Here is a 17839-nt window from a genome sequence, read left to right as displayed (position 1 = left end):
GACGCTGGGTGGATAGGAAGAACAAAAGAAATCAGATTTTTTTCTTTCTGCGCTCACGCTACAATCAGCTGATTTCAGTTTGGTCTTTTCAGGAGCGGTAACATGACCATGACTATTGTTTTAAATGCACAAAAGGACAAGAGCGTGATGTTATGTGGAAACAGAAACTGATATTTATACCGCTAACAACATCATAGACAGCATGCTAATGCTGTGCTAGCTAACGCTATGCTAGCCAAGAGCCCAGAGTGATGTTAAAGAACTTCAACAGGTAACAAACTGAAGAGCTGTACAGTACAGCCATACAGTAGAATCACCATGACGACCACATTAAAGTCTCTTTGCGCTGGTTTCCATCTTTGTTTTGTGGATCTACAAGCGTTCATACTAAGAGGAAGATCAGGTGTACAAAGTAGGATAGAGATTTGCGTTGGTGTGTGCGACTGTAGCCAGTAGGTCTATATTGTTCATTGGTAATTATGACACAATGCGTTTCAGCTTGTTTAACAGAGAAACCCGAAAGCAGCGTAACAAATGACTTTGTCTGGCAAGTAGTTAAGTAACATACTGCATTACTTTTAAGAAAACTACGACTAATGTAAAACAGATAATGACCCCAGCACTGATGGGTGGAGGGTATTTGTTGTCCATTTTGAGATGACTTTATGGCCTAACGTTACAGACTAATCATGGCCAGCGTTGCTAAGTCTGCGCTCGATGGCTAACCTTGCTTTCTTGGTAGCGTTGTCGATAGCAGATACAATCCGAAGTCAGGAGATCGCCGCGCCAGTTTCCTTCAGCGGCTTTGTGATCCATGAGACCGAGCTCCTTTAAGGCACCAGGATAACAGACGAGGCTACAGGGAAGCGCCACAACCATGGTTTCTGTTTGCATGTCTGAGACTGTGTGTGTGTGTGTTTGTCTCCCACACGCCCGCTGCTGCCACTCACTGTAAACTAGTCTGCAGTTCGTCACAGACAGACGCTGACACACTCCCGGTCTAATGTGCTCATTAGGGACTGCACAGCACACACATAATTGATAGCCACGACACACACAGTGCACACACACACGCGCATTATTGCAAAAAACAGTTTCCGTTTTTAATGCTGCAGTAGAAAACAAGGTTATATGAAGTCATATAATGGGGTTCATTGTCAAGAACAACAACAACAAAAAACAACAGAAGGAAGTGAAAAGACGACCGGCACAGAATGCATAACGGTGTCTGTGCTGTTTACATGCCCATATTTTACACATAAGTATTTTTTCTTCTTCTCTCTCCACTCTGGCAGCTGTCAGTTACTTCAGCAAATTAACTGCCAAAAATGCAGCCGAACCTGTCACTCAGGAGGTTAGCGTAGCCATGGTTACCTTTCATATCCCAAAAAGATAAAGCTGCAGAGGAATCATGGCCGACTAATTAGACAGAAAAAAAAGGAAAAAAGAAAAGGCATTCAGCGATATGAAACAACCCAGAGTGCTTATAAATAACAGTTTACATGTGAAACATCTTCATAAAGGAACATCTTTTTGTACAGCCTCAAATATCTTCTCACTGTTCGTTCACGTGTCGGATAAAAAGAGTCTTTAACCCTTTGAGCACGAGTCAGGAATAAAAAGATTCACCTGTTGTCCTTCGTTTGCTTTCTCCCTTTGTTTCTGTATCCTTTGATTAAATAACACATTTATAAAACTATTGTGCAAAACAATTTATTTATGTCTTCATATACTGTGCACCAGCAGATAGTCATAGTCCTTTAAATTAAAAATATAGAAACAATGCATAATTTAGACAGGATAAGTCATATGTCTTATGTACATATTTTACACAGACCTGAATTAATAGCGGCCCCTGATCAATGAAAGTAAATCTTTTTTTTTCCCTTTTATTCACAAAGCTGCGATATTTGTGTCACATCCTGTGAGACGAGGATCCCGCATCGGGCGGAGGATCTGCTTGACTCGACATTTTCTCTGCTTGGGACGTGACGCGTGTCTAATTTTCACGAGGGCCTCGATAAATTTCCAATCTCTAATCTCAAGTCGACAGTGTTTGGATGTCCGGTGCAGAAATGCTTTGACGTACTCAGAGGGTTAAATTTTAAATGCTGCCTCAGCACCAAAAACAATGAAACAGAAGACAGAGCAGTCAGGAGTGAAAAGAGAAAACAAACCATGAAAAGGGCACCAGGTTTAGCTCCAGAAGGTTCAACTAAACTTTGTTTTTTTATGCATGCAGCTTATCACACCTCAGTGATGCCAAAATATAAAAACAACAGAAATCCATTTACACAAATCTCAAAATACAAACACTTTGTTTTAGAGCTCTTTTTTTTTTACTTCATATACTGCCCCATCAGCCCCCACCCAATCCCCGCCCTTAAAAAAAATGAACGTCTGCGTGAAAAGTCAGTCTACATCATACATAATAAAATTAAAAATCTTCTACAACACAAAATGTAAAACCATGTGCCGAAACTCAGAGCAGTAGTTGCATGGCATCTTTGTGCAGTCCTAACGCTTAAGGCGTCCTTCGTCATCGTTTCTCATCTGTCAGAGACGGCGAGCAAGCCGGTGCTACTGTTTGTCCAGCTCGCACACATACATGAGGTGATCCTCTGGCGACTTCCCATGAGTCTTACTCAGGTGAAGCTTGACCGCGTGCTTGCTCGCAAATGTCCGATTACACAGTTTGCACTGATAAAGGGCGCCGCTGTCGTCGTCCTCGGGAGAGGGCAACGGCGATTCGGAGGAGGGCAGAGATGTGGTTAAGGATGAGGACAGGGAGATGGGTAAGGAGGACGGGATGGATGTGGGGAGTGAGGACGGCAAAGGGTGGCTGGACGGGTGGAGGTTGGAGAACAGTTTCTCAGACAGTCCTTTGGTATGGCGTTGGTGGTGGTGTTGCTGGGAGATCTGGCTGAGCAGCTGCTCCCCAGAAAGCTTCGCCAGGTCTCGCAGGCGAAAGCCCAGGTGGGATTCCAGGTGGCTGACGTAGGTGGACGGCGAGCGAATCTGAGAGGCGCAGTCACTGCAGAAAAACACAGGGTGACCAGAATCCAGGTTCTTCAAGAACTTTGTGCCACCGGTTCTCCTCAGCTGGTACTTGACATTTGCCAGCCAATGGGATATGGTTGTCATGGAGAGACCCGTAAAGCGGGAGATATGCATTCTTTCCTGTGGGCTCAGGTCCGACATCATGTACTTGCCGTCATTTGTTTGTCTGAGACTGGAAGCAAACTGGGCCTGTAGGATGAGGAGGTGCTGAGGGTTCCAGTTGGACTGGCGGCCTTTACGCTTCTGGGCAGGCGAAACATCTTCGGTCTCTTCCTGCGTGACGCCGTCGATATCAGAGCGCTCGGACTGGCTGGTGGGCGTGGAGGACTTGGACACAGCCTGGCTTTCTGTCAGGTTCCTCAACATGTCTGAGATATCTGAGAGGGCGTTTTCTCTCAGAGGTGATGTGGACATGAAGGAAGCTACTGCAGCTGAGGCTTTGGTCATGCTGATGGTGGAGGAGGGAGACACCGAGGATGGGGTGGAAGTGGGGGAGGAGAGAGATGTCGACCCCAAAGAGTTGCTGCTTTTGTCTGCATTTTTTCCTTTGGTAAGGTCTATGGGTTGGTCGTTGTTCAGATGCTGCTGGTAGAAATATCGCTCGAGGTGCTCGCTACCGGTCTTTTTGGTCTGTGCTGGTGGTGTAGAAGCGGCCACTGCTGCTTTCTCAGCCAAGCTGTTGCTCATCTTGAACAGCATGCTCATTGGGTCCAAGGAGGGCAGGGCCGGCTTGGCGGCCTTCCCCAGGTGCACGTTCATGACGGACTGCAGCGCACTCAGAGGGTTCACAAACGGCTGTTCTGGAGGCGGGTGATCAGTGATGATGGCTGTGCTGCCACACGCAGAGGTGGGTGGGGGTGAGGTCACGGCAGCAGACTCTACACCATTCTCTGCCGTCTCCTTTGTAGAGACATCCCCGTTTGCATCTCTGTGGTTGGGTCCATTTTCTTCTTCTGCACTTGCATTCTCAGGGGTCTTACTGCCTCCTGGTTGGCTTTCTTTGGGGGACTCTCCTCGGGCTGACTCCTCTGCCTCGCTGTTGCACGGTGAAGGGGTGGTGCGCCTCAGAGGAGAGCCCCTCACAACAGCAGCCGGCTCCCTCATTTTCTCCTCCACCTTGGCCACCTTCTCTGTCACTTTCTTGACGAGTTCCTCCATAGCATGGAAGTTGTTTTTAGGTAGTGGAGAGGTCTGGCAGCTAGGAGGCGAGATCAGCAGCTGGTTCTTGGCAGTGGGGGAGAGGATCTCCCCTCCGGGGAACATATATTTCAGTGGGGAGCTCTTTCCAGAGGTACCCAGTGAAAGCTTCATGATGTTTGGTAGCTGGTAGGCAGCGTGGATGCTGGGATATCCTCCCCAGCTGGGAGCTCCATTCTGGGCCTTGTTGATGGCTGAGGTCACTGTGTTCTCCAAGGACTTGAGGATATCAAGACCCCCCTTTGGACTTTCCTCCAGATCCTCCTCAGTCAGATAGCTATACTTTGAAGTGATATCAAACTTTTCCTCAACCTCCTCCTCACCTACGGCCTTCTTCTCCTTGCTCACATTGTTAACATTATTCAGAATGGACTCTGCAGTGCACTCCTCCTCCTTCGCCTCCTTCTTTATCTCCATAACCATAGGAGTGGGGGAGATGCTGGTCGGAGGAGGCACCGGGGCAGGTGGAGGGGAGAAGGTGGTAGCAGCCAGGGGGACCGACTGCACCTTCTCTTCAGCTGCTGAGTTTGACCTCGGTGCCTGGGCGGATGCCTCTATGATCGGTTTGCCTTTCTTAATCGCAGAGTTGGTGACTTTGATGAAATGTCCTGTCACCATCATGTGAGCCGTGAGCTCCTGCAGCGTGTCGTGAGAGCTGCCGCACTCCATGCATTTGAGGATCTGTGACTTCCTGGATTCAAACTGCCAGGCATAGCTGGCACCATTTTGGTGTCCATAGCGGTTGTTGGGCGTGATGTAAGGGTTGGTGACCTTTTGGAGTATATCGCCAGAGTCACTGAGGGAGGTGGGCTTTGGTGTGGCGCCTCCATTAGAGTCTGGCGAGCTGGGGATGTCCAGGTCAAGAGGGGCTCTCTTTCGAGCAGAAGAGATAATCTTAGCTGTCACAGGTGTGACAGGCTCTTTCAGAGGCACTTTCTGGTAGTGTTTCGTCTTAATCATGTGGACACTCAGGTCCTGAAGGGATTCAAAAGAGTGTCCACAGTACATGCACTTCAGAACCTTCTGCGCGTCCTCCTTCCCTTCCATCTCCAGCAAAGATCGTTTCCTAGGTTTGGACCACCGTTTAGCTCCCTCGCCATCCGTCTCGTGGTTATCATCACGGTAGTGGCCCGTCTCATTCATGTGCACCGTGAGCTCCACCAGCGTGTCGTATGCTGCGCTGCAGTCCTTACAGCGGAATTTGCTGGCACCAGTGAATATGGAGCCATAGAGCTTGGAGCTCTGCCGGTAGAGCTGGACGGTACTGAAGAGGTTGGGTTCTGTTGATGGGGTGCTCACGGCCACTGTAGGATGTTGGACCAGCGCCATCCTGTTGTGGTGGTTCTGGGAGACCTGCTGGAGGGTTTTAGCCATGGCTGTCTGGTGCCAGTCGTAGCCTCCGCTCCCACAGCTGCTGCTACTGCTGCTGCTGCTGCTGCTGCTGTGGCTGCGGGGGGGCTTCTCCGCTGGGGGCTGGCTCAGGTTCAGGTTTAGGGTGGACCAATAGGAATTGGTCAGAAAAGAGGTGTAAATGGCCTTCATCTTCTCCAGGCTGTCAGCAACAGAGCCTGTTGCTGCTAATATGGCCTCTTCGCCAGCGACAGTGGCGGCAGCGTTGGCGGCGGCCATCATGGTAGAGGAGGAGGACGGCGACAGGGCATTGGAGGGATCTTTAGAATGGAGGATCTCGTCCTCATTTTTAAGTGAGGAGCTATCAAAGTCAGACATTCTGTCACTGGTTTCGCTCAGATGGGACTCGCTGTCCAGCTCCTGACCAGAGAAGTCAGTGGCGTTGGGGGAGTCACGGAAGCCCGGCCGGTCCTTGAAGAGGAAGTCCTTGTCTGGACACAGGAGTTTGGCAGCGGGCTCTTCCCCGTCCTGGGCCGAGTCGTCTCCATCCAGGTCTTCATCCAACATAGCTGCTTCCTTCTCATCTTCAGGGACGTATGCTGCGAAATGAAGAACAAAGACAGAGAGAGATCGGTTAGACCTACCACAGGAGGAGGATTGTATTAGTCTCAGAGTTGATTCATCATGATGAAAACTCTTCTGACTAATGTGATTTTTGAAACATGTTGCTAATATTTCCCTGAACAGCTAAAGGATCAAACTCCAGTCCTCGGCGGCCGCTGTCCTGAATCTTTTCCATGTATCACTGCTGCAGCACACCTGAATAAAATTAGTACGTCATTAGCAAGACTCTAACGAACTTGACTGCATGCTGAGGTGGCAGTTCAGCCACTTGATTCATGTTACAGCAGCTCACGAGTGAATGAACATGGTGCAGTAAAAGTACTTTTAGAAGTACATTTTTCCAAACACATTTATTTAAATGAGCAGGTTGGGGGTTGCCACACCAGCATGCAGTCAGTTTTATTCAGGTGTGTTGCAGCAGGGATGCATGGAAACGTTGCAGGACAGCGGCCCTCGAGGACTGGAGTTTGACACCCCTGCTTTAGTGTGTGTGAGGGGCACATGCATCATGACGGGCGCGTGTTGCTTTGAATAAGGATAAATGAAATGTTTGCATCGTGTACATGGCCTGACTGCTTTCTCTGAAGCAGCAAACAAATAAATGCAGCGTATCTGTGAGTGAAACAGCCTCGATCTTCAGGACATCTTCTGAACCTGTTGAGAGGCAGCATGAGCCGACGGCACGGGCTTCACACTTTGTGCAATCGTTCACAGATGAAGGATTTACTCCCATAAACGGGACTCGTGCTCGCACTGACATTGTTTTCTCATTGGAACCGAGTCAGCACCCCGCCCCTCCTCCCTCAGGTCTTTGTTCTGCACAAAATCAGCGGGAGACAGGCGGAGAGAGAGACTGAGGATGGGAAGAGAAAGATGAAGTGAGGGAGAGGCGAAAAATGTCTCTTCAAACACAACTTGCCACCTTATTCTTCTCAAGGGGCAACAGCTTGAAATTAAAACTAAATTTGAAATTAATGAAGCACATTCTGGCGGTGGCATTCGTTTCTGAAGTAATAAATTACTTGTATCAACCTCGGAGACAGCGGTTCCTGTCTGTCAATTAATATGTCTTACGCTTCTTCTGCAGACTCTAATGCATTCCCTAACAGACACACTCGCCATTTAAATTAAGCATGCATGTTCACTCATTACACCGCTCAGCCCTCGCCTCCTCGTAAATAAAAAAAATGTATGTACGTTTCCCTGCGACAAATCTCTCCCCGCAAAACCCATTTGCTTCAATTACAGAAGATTAGAAAAAAGTTTAGAGTTATTATTTACAGTTTAGCTGCAGGGAGACGGCTCGAGGATCTCCATTTATATTCAAATCCCTCCAGTTTAAGAAGAATACAGTGGAAATCACACAGAGAAGAGATGCATCAAGACAAATCACACTGTCGCCTCTCCGTGCAACTACCAATGTTTTCTTTGGTTAATAAGTCCATCAGAGGGGAAGCAGATGAGCAACGCTCGCGCTGTGCACGTCGAGCTGAGCGTGCTCGCACGCGCACATGCAACAGATACAGAAGGAGAGGGTGTGTGTGTGTGTGTGTAACGGGCTGTCACTCGCCCATCTGACCTGGCGTGTAAGCACAGGAAATGCATCTGTAACCACAATCCACCGCTTTCACAGACACAAAGGCTACGTTCACACTGCAGGCGAAAGCGACTTTTTTGACCTTCTGCGACCCATCTATCCGATCATGGTGTGACAGTGTGAACGGCACAAATCCGATATTTTTAAATCCGATCTGGGTCACTTTCGTATGTGGTCCTGAATCCAATACATATCTGATGTTTTAGAAAGGGACTGCTGTTTGATGGTCATGTCGCATTAAATCCGTCTTTTATGTCACTGACACAATACAGACGCCAATTATCAGTGCCGGAGAAGACATCACGAACGCTTCCATCCAGTACAACTGTTGGGAAGACAACGTTGGAGAAACGTGAACATTTTATTTGTACTGTATAATCTGCAGATTCTGACAGAAATCTGCAGCTATCCTCTGAAGCACCGCTCCTCTAAAACAGCAGTAAGGATCATTATTAGGACAAATGTAGATAACACAATAACTTTATAACTTAAAGCAAAGTTGGGAAACGTAAAGTCCGAAGTCTTTATATTGAGGCCATCAGTCAAACATACTGTTTGCTCTGGGTGTAAACAGAGCGCGTTGTGTGTGACGTCTTCTTTTGCGCATGCGGCCACTTTGAGGGTTCACACTAGAACGCGTTGGCTGTCGCATTTTGTTTGTAGTGTGAACGAGCAGACAAAAAAATCGGATTTGATGAAAAAAATCGGAATGGAGCATTAAGACCTGCAGCGTGAATGTGGCCAAAGAAACGAGCTGCCGCAGACACCGTCAGAGGTCTGGTCCCACTGTCTCTGAGCTGATTATTCTAGCCAATAAGGTTACGTCCCCATGCTGTCTGTTCGGCAAAGACTGGACACAGTGGGGGAATGACGCTGAGAGGTCGGTCGTGCTTTAACCGAATCTTGCCATAGCTCAGATGGTTTTAACAGGTTTTTGTTGAGCAGGAAAAAAACCACTGAAACCGGAGCAAAGTGACACAAACAAAACTTCCTGCCTGGAATACCTGCACGACCTGCTGGCATCATGTGTGTGTATGTGTGTGTCTGTAATGTACGTGTGTGTACTGCATCAGCAGTGAAACGGAGAGAGGAGTCTTTGTCATTGTCAGGCTCCTGTTTGCCGTCGGCGATGATACGACACTGCCGTGGGATAAACAGATGTAGAGAGACACAGATATCCCCGAGCCATCACGCGCACACACACACTTCCTGTATGTACTGTATGCACTGCAGTGTAACAGCTCTGTGCCTCGAGGCGATCTCTGGAGTTTGTTTTCAGGGTCCACCTGAAAAGCTTTAAACGCGTCACGGCGAGCGCTTTAAACCCGTACGGTCATCTGACCTCTCACCGACACTACGTGCGGTAACGGCGCCCTTTGTTGCAATAAAGCAGCTGTGTATCTGAATGCGTTTCGTCTCTCAGCCTCCTTGGCTCTCCCTCCGTCTGTCTCGAGCCGCCACCCGTGCATACGAGCACTCACCATCTGCTGTGAATCAGCCCAAACGACAGCTGTGTAAGAGAACCGTGCAGAGCCACAGCAGCCCAGAGCGCTCATCGAGGCCAAACGTGAGCACGTGAAACCACATTACGGCGAGCCGCCTCTGAGAGAATCCACGTCTCTGTAAAGTACACAGCTTTTATTGGAAACCACGTTTTAGTGGTGAAAGTGTGGAACAAAGAGCAGAACTGCAACAAAGGCAATGAGATTTGAAGATCAGTGGTTCTTCCTCGTTTAAAGGCTTTGTGTTGCTAATGTTTGTGGTTCTTCCAACGGTTCCTCCTGGATTCTCCTGGAGTCTCTGAGCAGTCCCTCAGTCTGTCAGCCCGAGTTTTATCCTAACACGCAGCCTGCAGGAGGTCCAGATGTTCTCGTGCAGCACCTCTGATGAGTTAGCTGAGTCTGTGCTCTGATGAAAAGGCTGGAGACAGGCGAGCAGCTCTAAGATGATACATCATCTCAGTGGCAGGAAGTGAATTATGAACTTCTCTAAATTTCTCAGCAGGAGATGTTTAAAGACATGACGTCGATTCAGATTTGTACTATCCAAAGTCCTTCAGGCCTTCACCTTCACAAAGACCTTCACCTTTCTTAAGAAGACCAAAGTTTAAATGCAGCATCTGAAAACTTCCTCATGTATACTGAGAAAGACTTTTCCAGTCACTCTGCTTCTCTGTGACATCACACTGTAATATTTTCATCGTGTGTACGGCATGTGTGAGGGGTCAAAAATCCTGCAGCTCTGATTTTACTGCAGGTGAATTAGCCATGTACACCAGAGAGGAGGGAGGAGGAGGGAGGATGAGGGGGGAGGAGTGAAGTAAAAAATGAGGACACACACGCTGAGATGATCCCCAACGCTGCTGGCTCGGGCTCGATTGTGACCCAGGATACTGAGATCAGTACGCACGCGTACACACTTATACCACGCTGCAGTACGAGGAGGCAGGGTCAAACACACCAGGTATGCAGGTGCTCTTTTAATTAGTAGAGCAAGCTGCAGATGAAGGATCAGCAGGGTGGAGAAGCTGGTTTGATCTGAGAGGAGAAAAAATACAAATTTTTTTCCAGTTTTTCAGGACATTATACTGCTGCTGTTCTATCAAAATTTTAAACAAATATCCTCATATGTGGCTCTCATTTTTCTTAAAAACAAAAATAAGGTAAAAAAAAATCTGGTAATTCTTTGTTTTTACATTCATCGGGCCCCAATTAGCCAAAATATCAAAGAGAAATTAAAAATGCTGCCGTGGAAGAGTTCGGGTCTTAGGAGGTTAATGTGGTGAGGGTGGAACTTTAACCATCTTTTCCTGAAGCACGTCGAGCGGCTTTAATGCCTAAAACTGATCCAGCCGCACGTTTAGCCCCCTCTAGCCTCCTGACATGGAGTGTTGTCTCTCAGTGAACAATACCACCTAACGACACGGTAACGAGACACGGCTCGGGGAGCGCTGCTTCATGATGATCACGTCCTCTCCCTGCCTCACGTCTGTCCCTCCGCAGTCAGCAGAGCAGCCACGTTAATGAAGTTAATTGAATCCACGATCAATAACGCTTAATTATAGTGATTTGAAATGCACAGACAAATTGGTGGGATAGCCCTTCTGCACGTGCACTCAGGGTGCTGTAGTTCCTCTAGCTATGAGGCGTGTGGCCTCATAGCTGCTAGCAGTCTGGAGCAGCATTGGCGACAGCGTTCACCTGCATGGACGTCAGCTTGGGAGGTTTCACAGCTGACTATTGCCATGACGACAGCACAGCTGATAAAGCTGTGTAGCTAACGTGCTCTCGGTTCAGCGGTGATCTCAGAGCTTTTGCATTCTGAGTGGAAACGTGCACACAGCGAGTGTGGGAAGTTGCTTGGTATCTATTACCTGCCAGTCTGCTCTGATCTCTTTGGACAGCTCTGATCAAAAGATGTCATCCAGTCCACTCGACCCGGCTCGCCGGGGGAGCGTGCGTGCACGTGTGTGTGTGTTGCCGAGTAAATCACAGCGAGGCCTGGGTGTAAACAAAATGACAGGATCACTTTAAGGTTCTGTCAAGTAGGCAGGAGGCGATTATGATAACGCCCGCTCTGTTCCAATGCAAACGGACACACTTAAATTCAGCGGGCGTGGGATCGCACCCACGGCGGAGCTTGTTCTCCGCGTCCGCCGCTCTTCTTTAGTCCTCCTCGCCTCGCAGAAATAATGCCTTTCTCTGGTGCTCAGTAGAGCTCGACTTACAGGCTGGATGTAAACACACAGAATGACATCTTCCTGAATGTGGGCATGAAACAAAAGAAGTCCTTCGAATGAATCTGCGCGGCAAACGTGGATGTAAAGAGGCTGAAAGAAGTTCCACGGAGGCAATAAAAGGTGTAAAATGTGCCGAGTTTGGGAGAAAAGAAAAACGGTGCGCAATAAAACTGGAAAACAGCTCTGCTCCGAGGCAATTTAGACTGCAAAACACAAACCATTAAGTTTGTGCATTATCTTTTAATTTAATCTTGAATGATTTATAATCCATCACGCAAGGCTTCAACCATATCCAATTATTCTCTGCTGCTTGATTGACAACAAATGTGATTTATTAAGCTAATAAAAAGTGACGTGCTCTGAAAATAACCAGCGAGACGGACACGCAAACACCTGAGAGATCGATACTCTGCACGTATGTGTGTGACTTTAAAGCCGTGCGAGAAAACCCTTTGAACAATCACGTATGCATCTCTTTACTTAAAAGAGAAATCCGTCTCCATCCAACGCGCTCGCTCTGCAGAAACGTCGGAAATCAAAATGTCAGCCGTGTGACGACTGATGGCTTTTCCTCACGCAGGCCGACTGATTATATTAGACTTTAATTCCTCCGTCCGCGGCTTACGTGTCATCTTAGTCTGCGCTTTATCTGCTAATGTTACGCTCAATCACTTGATATTAATGAAAAACAGAGAGCCAAGCAACGTGTGTGTGTGTGTGTGTGTGTGTGTGTGTGTGAGGAGGAGGGGGTTAACGGTCTACAGTTTACATGCATATCAATGTAGGAGGGAGTGTGCCATTAAGAAATATTAGCATGTTTACAGCATCACGCCGTGTACGGGCTCATTTAGTGAAGCCGACACACACACACACACACACACACACACACACACACTGTGAAACAACAGAGATAATTTTAAATCTGACCAGGAAAGAAAATTACGCACATTACAGAATCGTACGTGTTCGTGACGTAGTGTGGAAAAAAAGGGGTTTGCTGGAGCTGACAGCCATCGACCTCCAGGGCTGACACATGAGCCTGCAGTTCCTCTAATTCTCTGCAGAGGCAGCAGTGAGCAGGTCCTCATGTTAAAGCAGAAACATTTAGAGCCTGTTACAGAGACAGTGTGGTCAGTTTGCATTATTAGGGGCGTGGCCTCTCTGACTGACAGGCAGATGGTGACACAGGTGGCTGTTGCTCCTAGTCAGAGCGTTTATGCTGTTGGAGCTTTTGTAGCATTTTTAATGACATCATGTGACCAATAACATGGCTGCTGTGAGGTCACTGGACTAACAGACCATCCAAGAAGACGGAGCTCTAGTTTTAGGATTTTATGGCTAAGCTAGCAAGCATCAGGGGAGAGCTAAGCTCTTCACCCCAAAAACAAACGGAGGCTTCGCTACTAGGAGGTGACACCATGGTGGAAGGTCCATCTTTGATATGACAGACACAGGGTCATGCATGTGAATGTGTGCATGAGCGACAGGGCAGCGCATGATTAAACGTCATCCTAACGTTGAATTTACAGCTGATTTTCCAGCAGTTTGGTTTGTGCAGATAATGTGGGAGACTGATCTGGTCCCAGCTCGTTTCCCTGATCGTGACGGGTTCTGATGTTCTTCTGTTCTCCTGAGTTTAACTCCTCCAGCTCTGCAGGTGTCTGCAGATACAGTTCAGGTTCACGCTGTGCTCCTCTCCGAGCTGCAGACATGTTGACACATCATTGCTATGACTCAAAGCAACAAACAGGCACCATGATTACGAACGCTGATTATGTTTCAGCTCCAACATGTTTCCTTTAGAAAAGTCTGTGCTACACATTGTTCTACACATGAGTTCCTGACGCCATCGATACGGACTAAACAACATCTCCATCACTCACATCAGCTGTGCAACTCATTTTACTCTCACACGTCTGTCACACACGTGTCCCTGTGATTCAAAGGAAACTAAAGCCACCATGAGTCACCAGAAAGTGAGCTTCCTGTTCTCAGGCAGAAACCGAAGCATGGCTGCTGTATGTTTATGATCAGCTGAAATCAGACATCATCTTATTCTGAACTGTAAGTCATGCAAAGCTACCCCAGCAGAGAGCAGCTGGGGCCACGTTACAGTTGGTGGTGAGTCTCAGAGGAGGACGAACTGCTGAATCCGCTCGGATTTCTCAAGTTTCTCTCTGAATCTGCAGCTTTCCTCTGCAGGATGGAAACACATGGAGGCCGTCAAACTGAAACGATTTCACCTGCTGATCAGAACATCAACAGATCTGTTCACTGACACCTTCATCGTATGCAGCAATTAAAAAGAAACCTGAGCTGCGGCTTTAAAAACACGTTAGCATGTTGTTAACATCCCATGTGATGGATCTCCGGTCCACGCTGCCCCTCTTCATCAGTGTGTGTGTGTGAGGTTTCAGTTTCAAAGCGCTGTGTGTGTGCGTGTGTGTGTGTGTGTAGTTTCCAGCGTGGTGGTAAATACACAGACAGCCATGAATGATGTCAGGAAGCAGAGCGCCATTTTTAATCATGTAATGAGACCCCGAAGACCAGAAAACACCAGACCGAGTGCTTTAATGTCACACAGATGATGTCAGAGTGGGACCAGAGTGTGTGTGTGTGTGTGAGAGAGAGAGAGAGAGAGACCAGGCTGCAGGTGAAGCAGTAACACACAGCTGTGAGAAATGGTGAGCTGGGCTTGACGTCCTCGTCTCTCCGTGACCACAAGTCTTCAGAAAACCATCTTTGGCTCACCTTCAGAGAGCTGACAGGAAGTTAGACTTCTGAACTGCGGAGCCTCTGTCTCTGAGTTAGCCCCATGTTAGCAACACAAGCTTTAACATTCAGAGTTACTGTTTCTATGGCTCGTGTTAAACAAAGACCTGACTTCAGAAATCTAGGTGAGGGACAGGGGAGCTGCCTAAGGTGTTCGGACCTGTTCCTGCAGAGCTCCATACGAATTAAACCGAGCACCATGTGAAAACAAAACGCCGTCTACGATGAACACATCCGCTCACGTGGAGGCCTCGGTCCAACGTTCCACTGTCAGGACGATGATCGCTCCTGCAGTCAGGTGATAATGTGACTGCAGGCTTCTCTGTCTGAACGTTGCTACCGTGGGATTACTTAATATCTGAAAAACAACTGACCTGCCACAGCCACGCCGATGTGTTTGTGATATATCGGCGCCAGCATTAATGCTTCCCCTCCCTTGAAATCCCTTCTCTTTCACCAAACCCTGCTGCTGTGGTGTCCTAAAAAGGAGAAAAGAGCTTTCACAGGCTCGTCCACATCGAACTGCACCTCGGGACACTGGGTCACATTTGTCCAGAGGATGCAGAGATTTTTAAATTTGCACCATCAGGAGACGATCTGTGCTCAAACTGAAGAAACGGCATCATTAATTTGGTGTCTGTGATGCTGATGAATGAGACGTTTCACTGAAAAGCTGGACTTCATTTACAGGAAAAAGACTGCTGTAAGTAGTTTTAATTTTATGCTTTGTGCTCTACCAAACAAAACCATCTCCTCCACGATGCTCATTAATTTTTATATACAAATATTTACATCCAGTGTGAAGTTATGAGGCCTTAAAGCCTCCAGATGCTCCGTAACTCCAATGTTTCTCCCGCTGGATGTCAGAGTAGACGATCGATCAGATTACTGCTGACAGATGTCACACAGAAGGAAAACAAGCGCCGTACCTGCCCTCTCATGTGGGTGGGTTTTAACCACCTTCAGCACCAGGTGGTCACATGTTGGTCATATGCTCCACCAAAACCTCTAAAGTTTGTGTATCTGTCAAACCAAATCAGTTTAACCCAAAATATGCTGTTGGTTTGGTCTGAATCATCAGGGCTTGCTCGCCTTTAAGTCGCTGTAACCCCACAGCTTTAAGAGAAACCCCAACAACCCTTTGAGCACTCAGCAAGAGAAGGAAGCAAAAACTCTCTTTTAACAGGAAGAAAGAAACAGACGAGCAGGAAAACACAGAGACGCCAAAACAAATGTGTGTGATTGGAGCTTAGTGTGGGAGTTTTTCTTGCGCACCTCCTCACCATAACAGATGATCTGATATCCTCGTGTCGGTGTTGTTCCCACATCATCATAATAAATGTTGTTCCAGGTTCAACATTGCAAGTGACCAATCACATTGTTGTGATGTACTTTTGCAAGCCAAGCCATTCATTCATTTATGAAATTCCAGTGTTGCAAGGACAATATGCATAATGCTTACCGTTTATTAAAGAACAGCATCCTGAAATGCAAAGAATTCAAATTGCTGGATCGGCGGACAGAGGTGGTTTCTCGCAAGTTAAGTAGATTTTTTTTTTTACGGCGCTTTTTTCCGAAGTCGCAAAAGTATGACGTCACAACAATGCGATTGGTCACTTGCAATGTTGAACCTGGAACAACATTTATTATGATGATGTGGGAACAACACCGACACGAGGATATCAGATCGTGCTCACCATAACACCAATCCACACGTTAGTGAAACGAGCCCACGCGGGAAGCATCGTCGGTGGCGAGTCCACACACTCTGACCACAGTTTGTGATTCAAACAAGAAAACCTGACAGTGCCCAAGCGTGAAAAACCAAGTAACGCTTAGCTTCATCCATGCCGTGGACTGAGGACTGGACCGACACCAGCTCACCGCATACCCCCGGTTCAAGATGTGACAGGACCAGCGGTAATTTGAACTATATGATAAGAATTGTTCAGTAATTCCTGAGAAACATTCCTGGTTTGGGTTCAGTCCAGATTAGATTTTTTCAGTGTTCAGACAGAACCAGCCGCATGTGGAGACACCCAACGATTGATCAATAACTCAATGGCTGCTCGTTAATCAATCAAGTGTCCTTTGACTGGGTTGTGCTCATCTAAGTAAAGCAGAGCAGACTGTCATTTCTGTGTGTGTGGCGTTCACTGACACCGAGTAGCACCCAGGGCGAAGCTCGAGGCGAAATCATTCCTGGTGGAGTTACAGAAAGGCAGGAAGCAAAACGTTAAACACTGACTGAAGCTCGGCAACTGACATCCACCTCTGCCACTCGCTGCATTTCTACACGTGCTCTCTGGGCTTCCTGTGTGAGCGTGTGCCGCTCGGCTCTAACCCCGCCTCCCGGCCTCTGTCTGCAAGGTCACAGGAACCTCCCACAAACGTTCCAAACACGGGCGTTTTGCCTGAAGCCGATAAGATTTTATTGCACAAAGACAGGTTTGTGATTGCATATGAAGAAAATCTGCTGTAGGATTTTTACTGACACGTGTTCGCTGCTGAGCTAACATGAACCACGTCTGCCTGACTCGTGGCAGCAGGCTGGCGGGATCAGAAGGAAGGACTGACTGCAAGCAGAAAATCACACGCTGCTGTGCAGAGGGTTCACCTCGAGGCCACAAAGTCCCACCCATGACACAGCAGTACCTTCTCAGAGAGGTCACCTGCTGATGTGACCACTTCTTATAGAGCATTCACCTCTAGCTCAAACACAGTTCAAAATGTAATAAAACTGAAATACCTTTAAAAAAACTACGTGGCAGGACGCAGGCTTGTGCTTGAGTCAGAGTAGTGGGTGCGTCTGCGGTGGACGACCCTGTTGTTAAGGCGGCAGCTCGTTCCCGTCTCAGTGACGAGCCTCAGGCTCACTTACACAAAACCTCCCGATCTTCTACATCCACCTTTCTGAATGAAGGCCATCTTAGTTTGAGCTTCTACGGATGAAGATACAACAAATCATAACTTTAATTCTGAGTTATTGTCCAGCCCACTGTGAACATCTATTCACCCACTTTGTTACAGTCTGTTGACTTTACTCCACGAAACACTTTCAGTCAACCCAAAATCTCTTTCAGACACGAACACACCCCGGGGGTTCCCGTCACACTGTGGAAACGCCGATCACAGACCTGACACGGACACGTCAGCTCCGACGGAAACAACACAAAGACCAGCAATTAGGGCTGAACGATATATCGCATTTCCGATAATATCGCGACATGATCAAGTGCAATTTTCTAACCGCAAAGGCTGCGATTATACTCTGGACATGTCCAAATTCATGGGCTGCATCCTCCTGAGGCCGCATTTGTAGACCGATTACATCACAGCGACGCGCCGAAGGCTGTCCAAATTACTACCATATCCCAGAATTCATAGCGCGGCCCAGCCAAACTCCAGTTTCCAACAATGGCGGCCGCTACTAAGTTTTAAAATTACTCATACTAATCTTTCTGGGTCACAAAATAAACTTTTAACATATTTTCAGGCGA

At 47.6% G+C, this 17839-nt stretch overlaps 1 protein-coding gene across 3 annotated transcripts in view; it reads right to left on the bottom strand.

The window, feature by feature from the left end:
• Window positions 1-1101: 1101 nt before the first annotated feature.
• The window catches only part of tshz3b (teashirt zinc finger homeobox 3b), a 30773-nt gene continuing 14035 nt past the window's right edge, over window positions 1102-17839 (bottom strand). The window contains exons 3-4 of one of the 3 annotated variants that reach the window (XM_085386242.1): window positions 9310-9448; window positions 1102-6206 (exon numbers count right to left, since the gene is read on the bottom strand). In XM_085386242.1, the coding sequence (XP_085242368.1) occupies window positions 2581-6174 (3594 nt within the window). In that variant the 5' untranslated portion in view covers window positions 6175-6206; window positions 9310-9448 and the 3' untranslated portion in view covers window positions 1102-2580. Of the gene's footprint in view, window positions 6207-9309; window positions 9449-14713; window positions 15918-17839 lie in introns of those variants that run through there. The other 2 variants (XM_085422406.1, XM_085379267.1) reach the window with 2 other exon arrangements.

The sequence above is a fragment of the Rhamphochromis longiceps genome, linkage group LG1, assembly GCF_057381845.1.
Source record: "Rhamphochromis longiceps isolate RC_006_pf linkage group LG1, R_longiceps_female_GT1.1, whole genome shotgun sequence".
Lineage (NCBI taxonomy): Eukaryota > Metazoa > Chordata > Actinopteri > Cichliformes > Cichlidae > Rhamphochromis > Rhamphochromis longiceps.
The sequence above is the reverse complement of the archived record's forward strand: the minus strand, read 5'-3'. Positions and strand labels throughout refer to the sequence as shown.